Source organism: Chelonia mydas, chromosome 3 (assembly GCF_015237465.2).
Source record: "Chelonia mydas isolate rCheMyd1 chromosome 3, rCheMyd1.pri.v2, whole genome shotgun sequence".
In the NCBI taxonomy this organism is placed as follows: Eukaryota; Metazoa; Chordata; order Testudines; family Cheloniidae; genus Chelonia; species Chelonia mydas.
This window is the reverse complement of record NC_057851.1, coordinates 201,508,169-201,531,013: the sequence shown is the minus strand read 5'-3', so window position 1 is coordinate 201,531,013 and position 22,845 is coordinate 201,508,169. Positions and strand designations below refer to the sequence as shown.

Here is a 22,845-nt window from a genome sequence, read left to right as displayed (position 1 = left end):
CCATTTCTATGTTCTTTAGGTAATTCCAATGGGAGCGACCAGTTCATATCAAGGGGAGCCCACCACCCCATCAAGGTTTGCATCAGGACCAGCACAGTCTTTATTATTTAACATTTAGAGTGGGGTAGTGCCAAAAGACCTCCCTCAGGTGGCAGCCCATTGTGCTGGCCCTGTACAAGCTTATGATCAATGTCAGCTCTTGCCCCAAAGAGCTCGTGTTCCCAGGTTTGGGTCCCCACCAGTCTATGTAGGACTCTCACATTTCCATATTGTCCGGTAGATGGCAGCAGAGCTCAGCAGATGTCTAGCTGCTGTTTAGAATTCTGTTGGGGAAACACCTAGTCTGGAGAAATTTTTTACCGGGCCCCGGATTGTCTGGGACACAGGTGCTGGAGGAGCTGCCGCACCCCCTGGCTTGAAGTGGTTTCCATCAAACACAGGGTTTACAGTTTGGTTCAATGGCACTCAGGACCCCCATTATAAAAATTGTTCCAGCCCCCCTGGTCTGGGACCGCTGTTCTGATCATTCTGTCCATAAACGTACAACGATTGGATTGAGAGACGTGCATGGCATTACAGGAACATGGCCCTACAGTGCGAAGCACATGCAGGTAAACACTGCCGTCTTTAGAGCTGTCATCCCAAGGTCTAGTTCAGTAAAGTCTGGTTGTACTGCCTTGGGTAACAGACGTTCTGATAGTCCTTGTCCAAAAAGAAATCTTTGGGGCAGATTCTCCACTGCCCCCCCCACACACACACCCCCAGATCACTGGAGCGGGCAAGTCTAATGTTTCACCACGTACCAGTAGATTGTGCAGCTCACTTAGGGCATTTAAAATGGCTGTTGTTCAAATTGCCGGATCCCCGTACTGTATGAATGAACATATGAATGAACACGTTTGTAACATCGCAGCATGCGTGGAGCACAGAGAGGTGAGAAAGGCACGACTCCTACACTGAGGAGTGTACGATCGAGACATTAGACATGGAACATAAGGACAACCAGGGCAGGGTTCTTCAACCTTCTTTTTTTTTTATTTGCGGCCCCCTACAAGTTTTGAATGGCGGTGCAGACCACTCCAGAAATCTTAGCATGGTCTCCTGACCCCCAGGTGTCCATGGACCACACTGTTCTATGGTAACAACAACCTTTTGTGGACCCCTTAGACATAGTCTAAGCAGAGCCCCAGGCATCTGCGGGCCACCGGTTATAAACCTCTGGGCTAGGGGAAGGTGGTGGGGATAAAACAAATACAAATATCAGAATGTCTACGATTGGCTCACAATATGATAGGACGTATATGGTTTTTAATTAGCGTGAGTTTAGACACCAGCAGAGGAGCACAAGTAAATGCTGAGTGCAGACTACTGCTGTGGGATGTGGGTAAATACATATATCTTTGTCCTGTGACACAGCTCCCCCACCTACTTGGTCCACATTTCTGCTGCTGGCATTGTTTCCCGTGGTATATTTGACATTGCTTTGTCCCGTCTAGTCTCAATTGCGGGGCTTCCCCCACTTCCCAGGGGTGATCCCACCACACCCAACACAGCTCCACTTTCCTTTGCTTAATGTCCCCACATCACTCCTAGAGATGGAGAAGGGAGAGGGGACCAGCAGCCACCAGGGGAAGGGGTTGGATGGGGAGGGGGCTTTCAGAGCCATCCGCTCCATTACTCAGCCATCGGTGCAGCCCCACCTATTCACCCCAAATCAATCACGAAGCTATAGGATTTGTAAAGCATCAAGGTGGACGGGGAGAGTAAATGTTCCCCACTGTGTCTGTAAAGAGGCCTCCGGCTGGCTCGATCGAAGAGTCTGAAGACCGCTACATTCAAGTGGCTGTTTTTCAGCGTCAGACGCGGTGCACTGGCCATGGTGTGTCCAAGGTGGAGCTGTTGCTAGCAGGCTGCACAGTGAGGGAACCCCGACGGTGGCTTGCAGAGAAGCCTTTAGAGATCAGCTGCCGGGTATTGCATGACAAGACCCAATCTCTCTAGGAAGGGAGCTCTCCAGCTGAGTGCACCCTGACATTCTCACTGGCTCTGCCTTTGGATACACACCCATGTATGGGTCCACAGGCTTCAGTGGGAGCTGAAGGCAGAAGTGTGGTGACGTGCACCTGAACCCTGTGTTCCCAGGATAGCGCCCTAGAAGGCCGGGCAAGGGAGGGATGAACCTCCACCCAAATCCTCCTCTCTCCAGTTGCTTTGCAGCAGATCAGCGTTGCACATGGGGCCGTTCTTCTCCATCCGAGAGGGAAGCAAGGCTAATGGAAATCAATTCGATCCCAAAGGAGTGCTCCTTTCTCAGGGGCCTTCGGGGGAAATACAGTCCCAACCTCTCCTAGAAGACAAACGGGAAGAATCTCCCCCACTTTGGCCGCTGCCCAGCGTGCGGGCTACAAGGAGATATCCACTTGGCAAGTGTTTCTCCCCTGAGACCAACACCTACTGCTAGGACCCCGCTAGCCAGCCAGCCTTCCACTGCTACCTTGAGTGGGAGGGAGAAACCAAACCCCAGCCAGACCCACACAGCTTAGGTGTTGGATTGTAAGAGCTCACACAGGCAGCAGCAGTGGCCGATTGCAGCAGCAGCAGCAGCAGCTGCGAGGGCAGCCGGCAGATGAGGACTTGAAAACTGAGTGGTTTTCTTCAACCCTTCCGTGAGAGCAGCTGCCAGGTTGGTGCTGGCAAGCGGGAGTCAGATGTCCCTCGGCTGCATTCCAGGCATTCCCAGGGACTTCTAAGGCAGGTTGAGAAAACACTCAGGAGGGGAAAGCATTCGAAAATAATCCGAGAAGAGATTTTACCTTGAAACTAGGACCATGGTTTCTGGATTTCAGTACAGCCTCTTTCTGTTCCTGTGCTTCACAGCATGCCAGGGGTCTCCAGCTTCCCAGGTAAGCCTCCGTCTCTATCATATAATTACAGTATCTGCAGCATAGAAGGTGGCTGTCTCCTGTCTCTTACCCCCTATAGCCCCCACTGTCTCTTATGTTTTCCCATGGCATTTGGAGAGTTTTCCTATCCGCGGCCAGGTGTAAAAGACAAACAATGGATGTGTGGATTTTACAGGCAAATCCATGTAATGTAGGTGGGAGACTGCATGATCCCCAGTGCATAAGTAGCCTGTGAGTGCTAACCAGCTTTCTGTCACAGAACTAACTAAGCAACGACAGTTGTGCGTTTGCAGGAAATTGTGGTGCTAAAAATTGGTTTATGGAACAGAATAGTTTGCACAGAACAGGACTTTATTGCTCTTCAGCTTGTTCTTTTCATGGACTCGTGATATTCCTTTCTAGACCCATCCTGTGAATAAACTTACTGGAAAACGACCCATCGCAAGCCATTATTTCTGACTATCCTCTGTCATTGACACTTTTCTCTTTCAAAGGAAAGGTAATAGTTAAAAGTCACATTCATGAAAATACAGGTGCTGTAGTCTTCATAATTTCACCCTGCATCATTCTCAAACTCTTCTTCTTCACCACACACAGTCCAAGGTATTGGACATTTTGGACCTGTGTCCCCGGCGTAATGCTCTTCCCTTCAGCTTTTACTTGTAATATAACCTTTCTCACAGTAACACGCTGGCAGTGATTTTGGATCCTTGCATAGATGTCACATAAGTATCTGAACTCTGCAGTCCTGTGACAACCCAGTGACCGTAATGCAGTTTATAATTATCAGGGGAATCACAAAGGGTACGCACAAGCCTTTTCTCGTTAGACAATAGTATGGTTAATACTTAGGTCTTTCGGTCACATACTGAATACAATGGACATGCTTAATCACGTTGACAGACTGTGCTGGCCTGTTAGGGACAAAGACTAGAACCAATTTTCTGAGAGCAGTTCCATCGTGCTGTTTATTCTGGTTACCATAAGCTAGCTGCAGTATGTCTGGTGGTTCACATTAAAAATAGCCTTTTAACAAAGACCTTGTTATAAAAGTAAACTACGTGCCAGGAATCAACTCACTTTTCTTTTCTTTTTTCAGATTTCTGTTTACCACATCCAGCTGCTATAATTTTTTACGACAGTGTTGGACAACAAATGGTCGCTGGAATAGATATCTACAGAGATATTCCATACAAAGGAAAGAACATTGGGGTTGCAAAGTTAAGTGTTCAAAAGTTAGTTGCCTATGCAACTTCAGTTCAGTCCCTGGGCTCACGTGCCTTATGATGCAGCCTAGAATTACCTATTCCTCTTTCCACCTGACCCAGCCTCTCTCAGGACATAGGGTAGACAGGGCTTCAGTGAATGAGGCAGTTCAATAGCTGTTTTAGCCCCCTCGTTCACTGGGTGGCCTTGTCCCGTATTTACTGCCCACCAGCCTAAGCCTACTCATCTGAACCCATCCCAGAAGTTAATGAACTTACCCTTATAACACCCCAGCGAGGTAACTTCATGTTATTCCAGTTTTCCGGGTGGGAAACTGCAGCATGGAGGGATAAAAGGCAAAACTGGCAACTCTGGCCTCTGAAGCCTGTGATTTAAATACCTTGTCCAGCTTTACAAAAGAAGTCTGTAGCAGAAACAGGGATGCCTAGATCCCAAGGCCAGAAGGGACCATTGTGATCATCTAGTCTGACCTCCTGTATCACACAGGCCCAAGAACTGCCCCACAATAATTCCTGGAGCAGAGCTTTAGAAAAACATCCAATTTTAATTTTAAAATTGTCAGTGACGGAGAATCCACCACGATCCTTCGTTAATTGTTCCCCTGCTTAATTACTCGCTGTTAAAAGTTTGCACCTTATTTCCAGTCTGAATTTGTCTAACTTCAACTTCCAGCCACTGGATGGTGTTAGACCTGTCTCTGCTAGACTGAAGATCCCATTATTAAATATTTGTTCGATACTTATAGACTGTGATCAAGTCACCCCTTAACCGTCTTTATTTAAGCTAAGATAGGACCCAGTTCTCTTGAATGCTAGGCGAGTGCCTCAATCACAAGGCAATATTTCACTTTTTACACACTCCCGCTTCATTCACTGTCTACCCTGGGCAGCAGTCCTGTAGAACAAATAGGAGGGTGTCATGAAATTAAAGACTGTTTCATAACACAAGGAGGCCAAATTAGTCTCATAGGTAATCTGAATCTGGCTTTTCCTAACTTCTGAGTGCTTGAATTGCAACCTTAATGTTCTGTTAATATAGGTTGTTGTTTTTTTTTAATGGAATCACCTAGGTTTTAAAAAAAGATTTAAAAAAAAAAAGACATTATCTTATGTACCACTGTAGTGACCCTTCTCTTGGGTCGCTAGCAGGTTTTGAATGCTAGACCTTTAGATTTTCAGCGCAGACCTCTACCAATTGAGCTAAAGAAGTGAAGTGACTGGCAGCAGTAGAAAGCTGTTATCCTCCTTGCGGGGGTGGGGGGGGCAGCCCCTAGAGAGAGCTGTAAGATGCATTTTGCTAGTGGGTTACACCGCTATTTGCTGTCCAGCAGTGGAATGTAAGGAGTCAGGAGTCCTGGGTTCCATTTCTGGCTCTGGAAGAGGAGCGTGGTCTAAGGGTTAGAGCAGCGGCCTGCGGGTGAGGACTTGGTGTTCTCTGTTTATCAATGACGCTCTGCATTGGCCTGGTGCTCATTCACGCTCTGGGAAGGAGGGTCTGCAGGAATAGCTCTGTTTGACAGGTCCTGTAACAGGGTGGCCTGCTCCTATAAGGACCAGGAGGCCTGGGTTAGCCAGCCTCTGGTCAGTTAGCCCTGGCCTGCCACAGCTGCAAGGTGTGGGACTTAAAATGGGAGGAAGCCGAGCCGCTCAGCCCTAGGAGTGGAGCTAGTTCTGATGGCAGGCCGTGGGGCGAGGCCAGGCTCCAGGGGGGCTGTGCTGGGCCTGGTGTTGCTGAGGAGAAGCCCCAGAGGGACGGGAGGTCTGAGCTTGCAGCAGGGCTGCGGTGGTGGCGGGTTTGTAGTGCTGAGCTCTCCTGGAGAAGTCCAGGGCCCAGCGACTCCGAAAGGAAGAGCAGGATTAGTGCAAAAGGTGAGGTCGTGTGAGGAAAGACTGTTGCTGGCTCAGGTGGAGCAGGAGCAGGGGCCTTTGAAGAGGCCAGCTGGGGAAGCCAGCTTAGGGCCTGACCACATACCCTGCGAGGGGATTGAGCTTTTAAGTGTGACCTGGCCGGAGTCACTGATCCCGACCGCTGTAGGTCCCGCCGGCCGTCAGCCCTGCACCCAGCCACATGGGGGCGCTGACTGGTGAGTCGCTTTTCTGGGTGTGGGGCTTGCTGTGGGGCAGGACGCTCTGAGAGACACCAGGGGCAAAGCCCTCGGGCGTGGCAGGGCACAAGCGCAAGGTAACAAGTGCTGCGAAGGCCAGGGAACAGACGGCCCCTGGTCCTTCGCTAATAAGAGCATTGCTTCCTGGCTCCTGCCAAGTCCCAGGAGTAAGGGTGTGATGCTGTGCGGGCGTAAGCAGCTCCCCTCAGACACCCTCGCTATAGCCTGCCTCACAACTACAAACCAGGGGTGAACGTGCAATAGGGGACGGAGGGATGGGGGCAGGATTAAAGCTTCACTGGCCCCCCGAGTTCTTTCTTGTGTGAAGAGACATTTAAGAGACGACTGGAGCTTGGCCTGTCTGTACTTTCAGCAATGGTGGAAGTGGAAGGGGGCTAGCGCGCCCACAATGGAAATATTGGAGGGTGGGGGGCTAATGCATGTTCCCACCCCCGCAATGTTTCTGCCCCTGCACATGTGTGTGGGGAGCAGAGACGAGAGCGGGACCTGGAGGAGAGGCTGGAGCAGCCGCCGTGGTGCACCAGGTCGGGCCAGTCTCTGGGGAATAGGTAGGAAACCCCCAGCCCTGGGGAAGGGAAGAACTTTGGAGCAAGGGCACTGGCACGCTGAGCTGGGGGGCTCTGAATCTGAGTAGCCCCCCCATCTGTTCCCTGTACCCTTTCCTATTCACAGTGAGCTTTTCCTCCCTGCCCAGAGCACCTAGATGGGGAGAAGATTTCTCACAACGAACAGAGGGCTCTTTACTCTAGCAGATGAAGGCGCGGTGAGCTCTAATGGCAGGAAGTGGAAGCTAGACACATTCAGACTGAAAAGCAGGGGCAGATCGTTAAACGGGGAGAGGAATCGAGACTTGGAACAAAGTAATTTGGGATGTGATGGCGTCTCCATCACTTGGAATCTGTAAATCCAGGCTGGATGTCTTTCAAAGAGATTTACTGTCATTCAACCAAAAGGCAGGGACTCCAGGCAGGAATCCCTGCATGAAATTCTCTGCCCGGAGCTAGGCAGGAGGGGCAGAGAGGAGGTGATCACAATGGCTCCTTCTGGCCTTGGAGTCTCTGCAAACGTGGTGCTGAGCAGCGCCAAGGCAGTGTCAAAGAGACGTTTCCCGTCTGCTGGTCCCAGCTGCCTGTGTTTGTCGGAGAGCCCGGTGTGTGCCTGGAGGCAGGGGTTTGTGTTTGAACGCTGGCCCGTGCGAACTTTCCCACCATGGTGCGCAGCATTGCCCACATTCCTGGAACCCCTCTGTCAAATGGCTCCGGGCTGCGCCCTGGCGGGAAATCCCATGTCCGAGCAGCTTCTGTGGGTGGCCCCTGGCAGCCTCAGTGAGGTGTTGGAGCGGTAGATGTAGGGGAAAGACCTTCCTTCAGATATGTTCTGTCTGTTACCTGTGATTACAGGTAGTCAAAAAACAGGATAAAACTCCCCTTCCCCTTCACCCCCAAATAATCCCTCCTTTTTGGTCAAAATTAAAAATTTCTGCCAAAATTTGAGGGTTGAAATGTTGGGTTCTTAATTGTTCTGCCCTCCCCTGCCTGTGATCGAGCTGGGACACCTCATCTTCCGGACGTAGCCATCTATATTTTGTGCCTGAATTTTTGTTCCCCGCTTCTTTCAAAGAGGTGGGGGAACAGCACAGATCTTGCTGGTGCTGCTTGTCCATCTAGAAGGAAACGCCCGTGAGCTTTCTAAAGACTGAATGGCTAGGCGTGAGTCAGTCTACTCAGCAGCATGGTAGGAAATAGAATAGGTTCCCCCACCCACCCCTTACGCTTCATGGCCTCCCCAGACCTTGGGTCTTGACCCACAGGGAGGCACTGTATGCCCCATTCTCAACCCTACCCCAAGAGCAGATGGCCGGGGAGTGGAGGAATGGGCAGAGCCTTGGCACATAGACGTAGAAATTCCCTGCTAGTAAGGGCCAGTAGCAAATTCCTGTCCCCGCTGGGGCAAGGCGGGCACAGCTGCCCCACAAATAGCACTTGGGATAAATCCATAATCTAGGCCAAAAAGCAATACTCCATTGGGGGAAGAAAGGAACGTGGGTCACTTCCTACCATGCTGTGGCTCTGGGCATACAGCACTGCTCCAGAGCAGCTGGTTGGAGGGTTATCAGTCTCAAGTGTATTCACAGGAAGGAAAGGGGTGAGCAGACCTGGCGGCAAGGAAGGGTCTCTTATTAATCATAACAGTCATGAGCAGGTTATTTTAAACCACGAGTGGCTGCTTAGACAGTAAAAGGAACTGGAACTGCTTCACAAGGGGGCTAGGAAAAGACTGGTGGGCCTATGGTCGGACGTTTCCCAAATGGTCAGGTCAGTGTCGTCATGATCTATCATTTACTAGCCTTCTCTCAGGCTTACAGCTCTGCAAATGTGTAACGGGAATTTGTATGAAATGCTGGCAGGTTCCCACTCTGTGAGATACCCTAGCAAAACTGTACAGCGATTGAAGAGGGAGCGTGGCCTGGATGGGGGTGGGGGAAGGAGAGTCTACTGGTCAGCGCACAGGATGGGGAGCCAAGCGTTCTGGGTGTGACTCCCATCTGTCTGTCACTCACACCGCTGGGCAAACTGCTGAACTTCGCCATGCCTTCGTTGGTCCATCGTGGGACTAGGTATACGATGCACAGCTGCTAGTGACCATCTGGCCTGTACTGCAACCCTCTGTGGAAGGGGCTATCGATGTGCACAGGATTCTCTTGTTGTTTATTTAATGACTACTCAGATAGGCTCCATTTCCCCCCTTCCCCCTCCTCTTCCTGGGCATGAGAAAGAAGTCAGGCTAGGTGATTGCACTCCACTCGGCAGACAGGTCTCTGAGAGCTGGGCTCTGCATGGGTTCCAGCCATAGGGGCGCATGAGGGTAGGGATGGGTCCAGCCAAAGTTCCACATCTAGCTGACCCATCAGCGCATGCACATGCCCATCCTGCCTGTGTGGGAGGAGGCCCCATGACCACAGAGGCCCTAGAGCATGCCCGGAGTGGAAGGAGGATTCCAGCTCCTCCAGAGGGTTTGGCATGGTGCGCCCCTTACTCTGCTCTTCATTGAGGTTTCTCGGGATGATTGCAGCACCGGTTGTTTATCCGGATGATCTCGCTCCCTTTGATGAAGAAGCCTCTTGAATGAATGAAACAGAATTTCCAGGCTGGATTCAATGGCACGCTGGAATGATGCCCACCACTGTTCGTTGTGCTCTTCAGTGACTAACGAATGTGCCCTTGGCAGTGATGAGTCTGCAGTTGCTAACCATGTGCTGATTATAAAATCTCCCTGAAGTCAGGGGATCTTGTTGAACAGTTCCTTGAAGATTTCAGAAACCTTCCCTGGGTTTTCCCTGTTTAAACTGAAATTAAGTTGGGCTATTTCCCACTTATCTGCTTCAAAGTAACCATGTGTTGGCAGCAGGACTAGTTACCTAGCAAGAATGACCATCATAGATAAACCAGCAAATGCAGCTGCTGTCCAGAGAAGTCTATGGAACAGGCTACAAGTACTGGCAGCTTTGCACAATCCTCATGATACAGCGACAGGAGACGGAGGTGCGCGGCTTCTACCGTGCTAGAGCAGGGCTGAAGGGGAGTTTCCACCCACCATCTGCTGGGCTCTTCACCCAGAGACCTGGAAAAGGAAGAGGATGCCTGTTCTGAGTCTCCAAGCTGTCTCTGCTCCTTTGCCCAAGGCCATTCCTGTTGGTTCTCTCCCGGGTACTCTGCTCAGCCCCTTGGCTTCATCCTTGTCTTAGTGCCTCCACGTGCCTGTGTCTGGATCTCCAGCCAGACTAAACCACCCCTCCGCAGGGTACCTTCCCATGGCACAATTATCCACTTAGGCAGGGTCGTTCACTCCTCTCTCTGACTCCACAGGGTTTATAGCAAAATCAGAAAGCTCCTTTCCCATTCTCTCCCAGCATAGCGAGCTCTCTGCCGCAGTCCTGGCTCACAGATGCCCGACCAAGGCACCCTTTCTCAGCCATCTGCCTGCCTCACAGAGGTGCCAGCAAAGAAGTCTAGGACAGTTCCTGCCCCTTCCCAGGCTTGGGCCGGGGGCCTCTTTGCTCTGTGGACCCTGCAAACAGGGAGAAGTGAAGTTGCCATGCAAATCACCCTTTGGCCCAGCAGTAGATCTGGAGCCTTGCAGGCTGGGTTTCCTGTTGCAGGAGAAATCAGTGACATGGATCTGGGGATGTTCTTGATGTAACTTGTTCCTTTCATCCACCAGTCCCTGAACAGAGCTGGTCCCAAATGGCATGCGGGCAAGGCCCTTTTCCAGGGAGCTCGGCCCAAACACCAGTGCCTGGCTCCCAGCAAGGGACTCTGCCCCAAGAACTGCCTCTAATTAGTGAAATTAACGCAGAGAGCAAATTCTCTTGTTGATTGTATCAGCTTCCCCAAGGAATCTGCACCACACTACAGCGCCATCCGGTGACCCCTCCATAACACTAGCTGGACAGGGCCTTTGGAACCCCCAGTAATAGCTCGGGGTCTAACATTGTTCCTCAGAGAGAGAGCCATGGAGAGGGTGCAGCTTACTTCCTTGCTCTCACCTAGCCAGTTACAGAGAAATTGTAGTAGAACCAGGCTTAGAGCCCATTTCTTCCGAGCTAATGCCTTAAGCACCCAAGACTATCATTCTCTTCCTTCGCTGTTTGGTCTGTGTACTGACTGAAGCAGAGGCCAAGTTGAGCAAATACTGTGTGAGCAGGTAGCTAAAGACTGTAGGACAATCCCTATGCGCCCAGTGGTCCTTCTGAAACGCTCTTGACAAGAGGCAGGAACCATATCTTCTCTCTGTTCCCATTGACAAGGAGCATTTCCCAATAGAACAGAAGTTGCTTATTTATGGGGGAAACTGAGTTTTGGTGAGCTACAGAATTGCCTGTTTGGTTCAGGCTTGCTTTTTGGTTTTAAGTTAGTTCTGCTGCATGCTGTCACAAAGATGCATGCCTCCCGGGTGAATCAGTCCCTCCGGCTTCAAACCAGAACTGTTAGCTTCCAGACATAAATCTCACAAGTGTTCCTGGCACTCTAAGAAAGCACAAGACATCTGTTTTCCTATTATTTTGTAAAACTGAAGTGGAATATAGCTCTGGTTCCAAAAGGACTTAACATGAGCTATGGAATCCCTCCCAGGATTTCCAAAGTAATCACAGCCCTTGCTTGTCATACTCCGCATTGAATTATTCTCTTACAAGTAGTTCACAGAAAGCCGTCCTTGAAGTTAGAATTTCTTTATTAGGATGAAGGACTCAAGAGTCTGGTCACATGAAAAGCAAAATCTGCAGAAAGTCTTGATCTGCACTGGACAGATCTTACAAAGAATGTTCCACCAAAGCCACTGGGAGGTTTGTCTGGAAGCAGCATCAAGGCTCAAATCTGGAGCCAGATTCAACCCGTAAGCCCAATGCTGGGCTAAGCAGGAACACATTCAATCAGCGTGAATCCCAGTAAAACTCATTTCTTTAAGTTCATGAAGATTTTTATCAAGAACTGGAAGTGCAGTGTAGCTAGTAGGGTTGATTTTTAGTGTCTGCCCATTGTAATTAGAGGGCGATGCTAACCAATGAGGACTAAAATATTGGAAAAGGAAGAAAACATGAGTGACTTCCAGCTACAACAGGAAGACTTCTTGTTCAGCTTTGTGTGAGCATGGAAAATAACTCTCCTACGACCAAGATTCCTGATCAGCAGAACAGGATCTCCAGTCTGTCCCCCGAAACACTCTCTCTGAGGAGATATTTTTTTCCACAGTAATAACCCAACCAGGAGAGACAGTTTAACAAATCAAAGGCAATCGGAACGGATTTGGGTCTGGCAGAATGAAACATCATAACAAGTGATTGCGCAATACTCTGCAAAATACAGAATGGCTCCTTTTGGAGAGGTTTGTGTCTTCTACGCCAACATGTGTTTACTGGAAAGGAGTTCTATGAGACAAGAAATTTCCACTTTGAACTCCTCTCGCACACTTAACAGGTAGATTTATTGATCACTATTGTACAGAGCATCTCCATGGAATGGTACTGGCAGGTTTGAGATCTACTGATGAAAAGTGCTAAAGGTGGTATTACCCAGGCGCCGTTGCCTGTGATGAGATGATAGCTAGTACCTGTAGCTGGATTCCCAGATAGAGCAGTGTTTAATGAGCATTGCCGTGGGTCAGTATTCTGGTTGTCATTGCCTTGTCAAGGCCTCATCCAGTGCACTAAATGCCCCCATAACAACTATGTCTGGTGTCACCCACAATCACTATGTGCTCAAATGAAGTGACACAAACATGATAAAAGATAAAAACACCCTATCACCTCTGGAAACTGAATATAGTTGAGAAACCATCTTGAACAACATCTGTACCTTGCTAGATTGTTGTAGACTTTTAGATGCGCATTTTCACACTTATTTGCTTGCCACCCTTTCCAACTTTATTCCTTTTGTTTGGCATCCTTTAACCTGTGCCCTATTGTTACTACAGTTGTTTTATCTTTACTATAAACCAGCTCAGTGCTGTGTTTAAATAGAAGGGTGTATTTACCCCAGTTAAGTTAGTAAGCTGTGATGTGCTTTTGTGTCTTTAGAGGAACAAACAAACCTTTTTAGTTCTCTGAGTTGTCCAGGAGAAGACTGGACATTGCAACGCATGTGGTTTTGGGAAAATTTGGGATGGAGAGTGTGTTGGGGTCACCTTTCTTGTTATAACCCAGGCTGGTGGAAGCCACTGTAGGATTGTGGGGCTGTACGCAGGTAGCTGGGGTCAGAATTGCAAGACCAGGGCTGTGGCTATACACAGACACCCAGGATGTGACCTGCAGGAGCCCAGGCTGGGAGCTACAGAAGCAAAGCATTGTGAGGCCCCCAGGGGTGCATGACAAGTGGTGACGTAATACGTCACAGGTCAGGGCATGGCTTTTCTGCCATTTCTTTCTATAAGTTGAATTTGATACCTCCTGGGCCACCTCACAAATCCACCTGGCAATTGTCTTTGCTTAGGAAAGGCTCCAGCAATGGGGTGACTGCTGGCCTAGTGCTAGATTGGCAGCGTGACGTAGCACTGGCACTTAGCCATGCGACAATGTGCCTGGAACCTGCTGGTGATGCCACATTGACTCGGTCTTTCTGAGGGACTAAACTTCACCGGATCCCCCTTGTGTGTAAATAAAACAGGGTTACAAAATGCTGGGGACACGGGGGGATGAGGGTGGGTGAAGGGGTTGCTGATTTTGGCTGGACTTATTCCTGGAGGTTTAGTCACATGACATAATATTTAATTAATTATTAATATCTAATTCCTGGAGACTCCAGGATAGTCCTGGAGGGTTGGCAAGGAAGGGGGCACTAGGTGCATCGCTGAGCTGGGGCTGCAGGGAGGAATTGCAGAATGGGACGATGCTGGAGGGGTTGAACTTCTGTTGCTACAGTTAAAAATATGAGTGGATTTTCACAAGCTCATTGAGATTAGTGCGGCACCTCTGGCTGCTCACTCTGGTTACCGTGTTGCAGTTATTTGACAGTGTATGCCTGAAAAGGCCTGGGTGTGCCAACGAAACTGCTCAGAACCGCCCTGAACATACATAGACCATGTACATAGGAGGGGAAGTGGGCTCTGGAGTAATTGCTCGCTAATTGTGCTTAATGAGTGGTCCCTCCGTTGCTGGCAGCTGCAGATAAAGGGAGCTAACGTACCGTTGCGTGACGTTCATGCTCAGCGCTGAAACAGCTGTCTCTTTCTTTTTCACAGAACTGTCTCAACAAACAGCAGCTCCTGGCTGCCATCCGCCAAATGCAGCAGTTCTTAAAGGGGCAGGAAACGCGGTTTGCAGAGGGAGTGCGCATCATGAAGAACCGGCTGATAACTCTGCAGAACTCGGTGACAAAAGCTGCCCCAGACCCACAATCCGGTAAAAACCCACAGCTGGCCTTTCAACAACAAGAGCAGCCATAGAGCATCTGGCTGCGGTGTACACTAGTACCGACAGGCTGCTTGCCCCCCACCCCCAGGCCCTGGCAGGGAGAGCGAGGGCCTGGCAAGCTAGCTCTTGGCACATCCCGCTGCCCACCATGTCACACTGCACTATGGACTGCCAAGACCTAGGGGCGCGCTGCCCCTCTCTCTCCCCCCCTCATTTTTGGAAGAGAAGGGGAACACGTGTCCCACCCAAATGGCTCCATACATTGTGGGACAGCCCCAATATGCCTTTTCTCCCCATACCAGTCCATCAGTCTCATCCCATGGTTGTACACGGCACTTTGCACACAGATCGGTAGATCAGGAATCTGCCCCAAAGTAACTACAGTAGATCATATTCAGTGCGACATGCTCTTCCCACACGACCAGCTCAAGCCTTATGACCGTATAGTAGCCCATGATCTTAATTTTAGATCTTAAAATTAGGTCAGGATATTTATAGTGCTCTCTTGCTAAATCCTCTTTCCTGTTTCTCTCTCGGGGGGATGCTTGGTCTTCATATACAGTGGAGACACATGTAGTAATAAATATGTCTCTCCATGGTCTAGAATGATACTCAGTTTTCTCAGCACATGATAAGCAGAAATCATATTTTATGTGGAAAACAATGGCGACTCAAAGCTTTACTTCTCATGCATGGTTTGCAGTGTCACAACACTGTAGAAACTGAAGACTTGTCTGCACTGGCACTGTACAGCACTGCAACTTTCTTGCTCAGTGGTGTGAAAAAAACCCCTCTGAGCACTGCAAGTTTCAGCGCTGTAAAGTGCCAGTGTAGACAGTGCAGACAGTGCTGGTAGCTACGCCCCTCATGGAGGTGATTTTTTAAGAGCGCTGGGAGACTTCTCTCCCAGCGCTCTGCCATGACTACACAAGCCATGTTAAGCACTGCCACGGCCGTGCTTTAACATTGCCAGTGTAGACAAGCCCTGAGAGATGTCAGGTGATATTTATAGAAGCATCTTAGGAAAACAAGTCCCATTGAAATTTAAGTCACTTAGGGTCTTTTGAGCCCCCATCATTCTTACTTAATTCTTTTACGTCTATTGAAAGGAAGGTAATTTACATATTGACTCTCAAGTTTCCAGGCCTTTTCACTGAGACACTGTGTATCATTTTACATTGCTGGCATCTAAAATTAAAAAAGTCATAGAGGAGCTTTTAAACTAAGGGCTGGGGGGAAAGCTGACAGGTACAGAGGAGAACGCAGTTTGGCCGGAGACATCCCTTAGGGGAGGAGTTATTAAAAGGGATACTCAATATCCTAGTGAAGAGGAGAGGATAGAAGTTGATTAAGTACGGGTCGGAATTGAAGAGAAACAATCAAATGAAAAAGAGTCCCATTCAATTACATCACAAGAAGGCAGACAACCAAACACTGACAAATTTTATAAGTCCTTATATACAAATGCTAGAAGTCTAAATATAAAGATGGTGAATTTGAGTGCCTCGTATTAAATGAGGATAGTGATATAATAGGTATCACAGAAATTTGGTGGAACAATTGATAATCAATGGGACACAGTAATATCAGGGTATTGCACTGGAATGCACTGGAATGACAGAATAGGTCATGCTGGTGTGGGAGAGGCCCTACATGTGAAAGAGAGCATCTTAAGTGAATCAAACTGTACCACAGAATCTCTATGGAGAGAAATTCCATGCTTGAACAATAAGAGTATAGCAGCAGGAATATACTACCAACCATCTGACCAGTATGATAACAGTGATTGTGAAATGCTCAGGGAGACTAGAGAGGCTACAAAACCAGAAAACCCAATAATAATGGGGGATTTCAACTATCCCGATATTGATTGGGACCATGTCGCCTCAGGACGGATGCAGAGAAAATTTCTAGACACCATTAAATGACTGCTTCTTGGAGCATTTTGTCCTGCTACTCACAAGGGGAGAGGCAATTCTTGATTTAGTTCTAACTGATGCATAGGATCGTGTCCAAGAGATGAATACAGAAACCCACTGCGATAGCATTTAACTTCAAAAAGGAGAACAACACAAAAATGAGGAAATGAGTTAAACAGAAATTAAAAGAAGAGTCACAAGAGTGAAATGCCTGCAAGCGTCATGGAAACTACTAAAAAAACACCATAATAGAGGCTCAAACTACAGATATACCCCAAATAAAAAAAAAGTACGATAAAAAAGGCCACCATAGCTAAACAGGTTTCAGAAGGGTAGCCATGTTAGTCTGTATCCGTAAAAACAATGAGGAGTCCTTGTGGCACCTTAAAGACTAACAAATTTATTTGGGCATAAGCTTTTGTGGCATATAGCCCATTTCATCAGATGCATGGAGTGGAACATACAGTAAGCAGGTATAAATATTCAGCACATGAAAAGATGGGAGTTGCCTTACCAAGTGGGGGGTCAGTGCTAATGAGGCCAATTCAGTTAGGGTTGATGTGGCCCATTCTCAACAGTTGACAAGAAGGGGTGAATATCAACAGAGGGAAAATTACTTATTGTAGTGCTAACGAGGCCAATTCAATCAAAGTGGATGTGGCCCATTCCCAGCAGTTGACAAGAAGATGTGAGTATCAACAGAGGGAAAATTATTTTTTGTCGTGACCCAGCCACTTACAGTCTTTATTCAGGCCTAATTTGATGGTGTCAAGTTTGCAAATTATTTCCAGTTCTGCAGTTTCTCATTGGAGTCTGTTGATAGCTAAACAGCAGAGGAGACTCAGAGGCAAAAAGACATCCCCTAGAAATTGGAAGTCAAATCCTACTGAGGAAAATAGAAAGAGGCATAAACTCTAGCAAGTTGACTATAAAAGTATAGTTAGGCAGGCCAAAAGAGAATTTGAAGAGCAACTAATTTTTGTGTCTTTTGTAAACAACAAAATTGTCTATAAGTACATCAGAAGCAAGAAGCCTGCCCAGTAGTCAGTGGAGCCACCGGAGTGTCAAGGTGCTAAGGGCACACTCATAGAAGACAAGGCTGCTGTGGAGAAGCTGAATGAATTCTTTGCATTGCTCTTCATTGCAGAAGATGTGCGGGAGATTCCCACACCTGAGCCATTCTTTTTAGGTGACAAATGTGAGGAACTGTCCCAGATTGAAGTGTCAGTAAAGGAAGTTTGGAACAAATTGATATATTAAATGGTAATAAGTCACCAGGATCAGATGCGATTCACCCAAGAATTCTAATGGGACTCAGATATGAAATTGCAGAAAAACTAACTGTGGTATGTAACGTATTACTTAAATCAGTCTCTGTATCAGATAACTGGAGGATACCTAATGTACTGGCGAGTTTAAAAAAAAAAAGTTCCCAAAGTAATCCCGGCAATTACAGCTCGGTAAGCCTAACTTCAGTACCAGGCAAATTAGTTGATACTATAGTAAGGAATAGAATTATAAGACACATAGATGAACACAATATGTTGGGGAAGAGTCAACACAGCCGCACCAATCTATTAGAATTCTTTGAGGGTGTCAGAAAGCACGTGGACAAGGGTGATTCAGTTGATATAATGTACTGAACTTTCAGAAAGCCTTTGACAAGGTCCCTCACCAAAGGCTCTTCAGCAAAGTAAGCTGTCATGGGATAAGAGGGAAAGTCCTACCATGGATCAGTAACTGTTTGAAAGTTAGGAAACAAAGGGTAGAAATAAATGATCAGTTTTCACAATGGAAAGTGGTAAATAGCAGGATCCCCCCGGGATCAGTACTGGGACCAGGGCTGTTCAACATATTCATAGATGATCTGGAAAAAGGGTGAACAGTGAGGTGACAAAATTTGCAGATACAAAATTATTCAAGTTAAATCCAAAGCTGACTACAAAGAATTACAAAGGGCTCTCACTAAACTGGTGACTAGGCAACAAAATGGCAGATGAAATTCAATGTGGATAAATGCAAAGTAATGCACATTGGAAAACATAATCCCCACTATACATAGAAAATGATGGGGTCTAAATTAGCTGTTCCCAGTCAAGAAAGAGATCTTGGAGACATTATGAATAGTTCTCTGAAAACATCCAGTCAATGTGCAGTGGCAGTCAAAAATGCTGATTAGGAAAGGGATAGATAATAAAACAAAAAATATCAAACATCACTTGATATATCCATGGTATGCCCACACTTGAATACTGCATATAGCTTTGGTCACCCCATTGCAAAATTAAGAAGCTATACCTGAATTAGAAAAAGTACACAGAAGTGCAGCAAAAATGATGAGGGGCATGGAAGAGCTGCCATATAAGGAGCGATTAATAAGACTGGGACTGTTCACCTTAGAAAAGAGAGGACTAAGGGGGGATAGGATAGAGGTGTATTAAAATCATGAACCGGGTGGCACAAGTAATATAGGAGTGTTATTTTCCTCTTCACATAAGACCCAAACGTGGGCTCACCCAATGGAATTAGTAGATAGCAGGTTTAAAACAAACATATGGAAATACTTCTTCACACAGCACACAGTCAACCTGTGGAAGGAACTCGTTGTTGTGAAGGCCAAAAGGATAATTGAGTTAAAAGAGAATTAGATAAGTTCATGGAGGATAGGTCCATCAATGGCTATTAGCCAAGATGATCAGGTGATCAGGGACGGAAGGTCATGCTCTGGGTGTCCCTAAACCTTTGACTGCAAGAAGCTGGGACTGGATGACAGGTGATGGATCACTCACTAATTGCCCTGTTCAGTTCGTTCCTTCTGAGCATCTGGCACTGGCCACTGTTGGAAGATGGGATACTGGGCTAGATGGACCATTGGTCTGACCCAGCATGTCTGTTCTTTTGTTCACATTCTTTTGTTATTACTTGATCTTCATGGTTGTGACTTACATCCATCCAACAAGACCCAATGGCTGGAGCTCAAGCTAAATTAAATGCGGCTAGAGATAAGGTACACATTTTTAACACAGAATGGGAATTAACCACAGGAACAACTTACGTCACCTGCAGTATGTAAATCAAGCCTGGATGTCTGTCTAAAAAAATCACTGTAGCTCAGACTCAAGTTATTGGGCTGGATGCAGGAGTCACTGGGCAAACTTCTCTGGCCTGGGCGATGCTGGAGGTCAGAGTAGATTATCATAATGGACCTTCCTGCCTTGAAATCTATTAGCTGCCTTGCACCTCATTTGCACAGTGCAAATGTCTCCCCAAGGAGCTAGGGAGTGGAGAATCAGGCTCTTCCAATGCAATCTCATATGATTAAACTTTCTAGGGAAGCGTGTACAACAATTGTTCTGAGCCAGGAGCCTTAGGTTCTTTTCCTAACTCACGACAATGAGTATGCATCCGATGAAGTGAGCTGTAGCTCACGAAAGCTTATGCTCAAATAAATTGGTTAGTCTCTAAGGTGCCACAAGTACTCCTTTTCTTTTTGACAATGAGATGGAATTGGATGCTACCCTGCTACCGGATGAATAGCCTGTACCTTTTGAGTCAAAGTCTCTTTCACCTACAGAGCAGCAGTATGCACAGAATGAAAGTCTCTCACAACGGCATTTCCATGAGAGACGTGATCTGTACATGTATGGTCAAAATGTGGTCATTTTATTAACTCAGCCAACAAGCTGCTTTCAGAAGCCCTTATGGTGAGCTCTGAAACAACTCCAACATAGCACTAATTCTGATCTCCCAGACATCCATGGAAAGTCTCACATTAGGTTCAATCCAGCTCCCACTGAAATTAAACTGCCAAAGGATGTTCCTGGCAAATGTTACCCCTCCGTTCTAACTTTTGCCAGTCACTGTCCATCTCTCTTCCACTGCAGGGTTCTTTTCTGGGTGTTGTTTGGCCCAGGCACGAGCAGACAGGCATGTCATCTGTTGTAAGTAGAATGCACATCCAAATGGCAAGGTGTAAATGAAAAGCCCTGTGGTTTCCTTTTCAGTTTCATGGTATCGTTTGGATGTTCTGATTCACTTTCTTATCTGACATTGCTGTAACGTAACAGAATTGATAGTGCACTAAATGGCATACCCAGAACCAAGAGCTTTGACTTAGCAGAAGTGCCTTTGGCCAAACACCTTCACAACGCAGGTGAAGATTCGGATAGCTGGCCTTATCTCCAAGAGCTGGCTGAGTGTTATCTGGGAGCCTTGCCACTGCGGGTGAAGAGTGTCTGAGAACATTTCTGAGAATGCCGAATACAATTCACTGCTGCCCTGTGATGCTCATAAAACAATGGAACAGTGAACGAAGTCAAACTGACAGGCTGGAACGCACACTCAGGAAATCCCAGCAGCCTTTCTCCAGAGCTGACTCGCCTCTGGGAGCCTGCAAACCCCGCCCCGCTCAGGTTCCCCCACCCTCCGCTCTGCTAATGGTACAACAATAGCCCTTTCATTCACAGACCTCTTTACATTCTGCGCTGCTGCCCCTCTGCCTGGAATGGCCTCCCAACGCCTGTCACCCGGCTGGGGTGGCGCCCTTGGAGAACCCCACTCCGCAGGTGCTGGGTGAGCCTTCGAAACCATCTCACCTTTTACCAGCTGTTTGAAACATTAACGGCGGTGACACAGACCAGCCCCTGCCACAGTCCCTCTTGCTGCTGCCCTGGACTTGCAACAGGGAGGCATTCAGTGGGGGGCACATTTACATACAGCACGGGAGCTAGGACACCGGAATATTGAGCCGCTCCGTGGGGGCTGGCGCTCTTGGCATCACCATGCATTCGGGTACGGCCGTTCATTATGGGCTCACACCCTGGATCCCTGCCTCGTTCAGTGGGCAGGGGTTGGACACACAAGGAGGCTGAATGAAGCTTGCATGGGCCTCCATAGATCTGACACTTGTGACTGTTGATTGCTTGACATGGCAACCTAAACTTTTCACACAGTTTGTGCAGGTGTGAGATCCCCTGCCTATTGGAGTCCGTGGCAGGAAGCATTACACCCTGTAGCGCTGGCAGGATCGGGTCCTCAAAAGTATAGGCCGCAGAGCCAGAGGGGCCTCTCAGGCCATGGGCCAGCCGCTTTTTGGGCAGGCCGCATCTGAGTGGTGCTGCGACCTGGCGCTGTCATGGCAGCGGTGCCGGCAGGCCAAGTTTAAGAGAGTGAGGCTGCGACCTGGTACGCAGGGCTGCAGCACCACGCGGATTTGGAGGGGGTGGGTGTAGGGACTCATGGGCCGGGGGAGTCAGACCGCTGGGGGAGAGGCACGTGAAACAGCAAGGGGAGGGTTGGGGGGAATCTATGCCCCACCACGCTACGTGGCGCTCTACAGCCCCTGCTTAAGAGGCGCTTTTTTGGCATCTAGCAAGGGGGCGTTTTACTCGCCGCACAGACGCGTTTCTCGCTCTGGGGAAAGTGAAGCAGCTTCATGTAAAACAGAAAGATGGCCAGATGTGCTGCTGCTCTAAACTGACTTCAAGGGCGCGGCACCGGTTTACTCCAGCAGAAGATTTGGCCCAGAGCGTGTAACCATAAGGCAATTTTTACAATTGCGTGTTATCAACTGCTTCATCCAGCCAATGGCTACTCAGAGCAGGGACCTCCGAGACAGTACAAGTAGGGATGTCATAGAGTCTTCCATTGCGAGGTATCAGCTCATTCTTTCTTTCCTTTCCTACATGACTAACCGTCGGGGCACTAAGATAATTCTGTCATGAAATAGGCCAGCGGGCTCTGAACGCCAACCTATTATTGATGTGCTGATTTTCTTTGCTGAGGACAGAGCATTCTTTAATGGTACAGCTATTTCACTCTCCTCGTGTGGTTTGTGGATTTTCTGTAAATGTCAATACTTCACTTTTCTTTCTTGCTTTCAGTCAGAAGACAGCATCTGGAGGAGTGGGCTCTGCCAGCTGATGTTTCATACACTTTTTCTCTGCTGATTATTTCATACCTAATGTAAAATAAACTGTGTATTTTGAGGGCAGATTCTGAGGGCCTTTGTCTAGTTGAATAATGCCTTACTCTGAGAGTAACCCTACTGAAGTCAATGGAATCACTTCCAGCCTCAAATATCGCTCGCTATGAATAAAGGTCTTAGTATCTGGCCTGTTCTTCATAAAATTCTCCTTTGTGAGGATCCATGTCAGATTCTAGGTCTTTCACTATTTAAACACAGGAGGCACGGCATGGCTTGACCAACACCCCAGGGTAACAACTACCTCAGTGATATCTCTGTTGATCCTGAAAAAGGCATCTTGCCTAACTAACCTAGAAACTATGCTGTAGGTTTCCACAATTGCTCAGGCTGTCCGAGGTGGTGGCTTTGTTACTCCATGGGAACAATACTGAGCTGAGAGGCAGAAGACTGTAAGCCAGCTGGCTGTCCGAGTACTCCAGGGGTAGTTAGCATACTGAGTATTTAACGTCAGCATTTCCCACTGTGCTTTTGCAGTGTCCTGCCCTGCACTGGATGCCCCCGTGGATGGCAGAAGATTTGGTACCAAGTACTTCGTGGACCATGAAGTCCATTTCACCTGCGAACCTGGTTTTCAGCTCACTGGTTCCAGCACCCGAGTGTGTCAGGCAAATGGCAGCTGGACTGGAGAAGCACCGCGGTGCAAAGGTACTTTGCCTTTTCATGCCCTTGGTTTGAGTGTGTGAGCCCATCTTCATGTCACTGCACAGGCCCATGCATGCCATGGTTAGAGAACAAAACCTGTGTAGCTACCCTACTGTAAAGTGTCATAACTCGTTAGT

At 48.0% G+C, this 22,845-nt stretch overlaps 1 protein-coding gene across 1 annotated transcript in view; it reads left to right on the top strand.

Moving 5' to 3' along the window:
• The first annotated feature begins 2,075 nt into the window (after positions 1 to 2,075).
• Positions 2,076 to 22,845, top strand: part of FBLN7 (fibulin 7) — a 41,003-nt gene continuing 20,233 nt past the window's right edge. Inside the window, exons 1-3 of the mRNA XM_007058939.4 lie at positions 2,076 to 2,903; positions 13,990 to 14,149; positions 22,541 to 22,711. Coding sequence (XP_007059001.1) covers positions 2,829 to 2,903; positions 13,990 to 14,149; positions 22,541 to 22,711 — 406 coding nt within the window. The 5' untranslated portion in view covers positions 2,076 to 2,828. The remainder of the gene's footprint in view (positions 2,904 to 13,989; positions 14,150 to 22,540; positions 22,712 to 22,845) is intronic.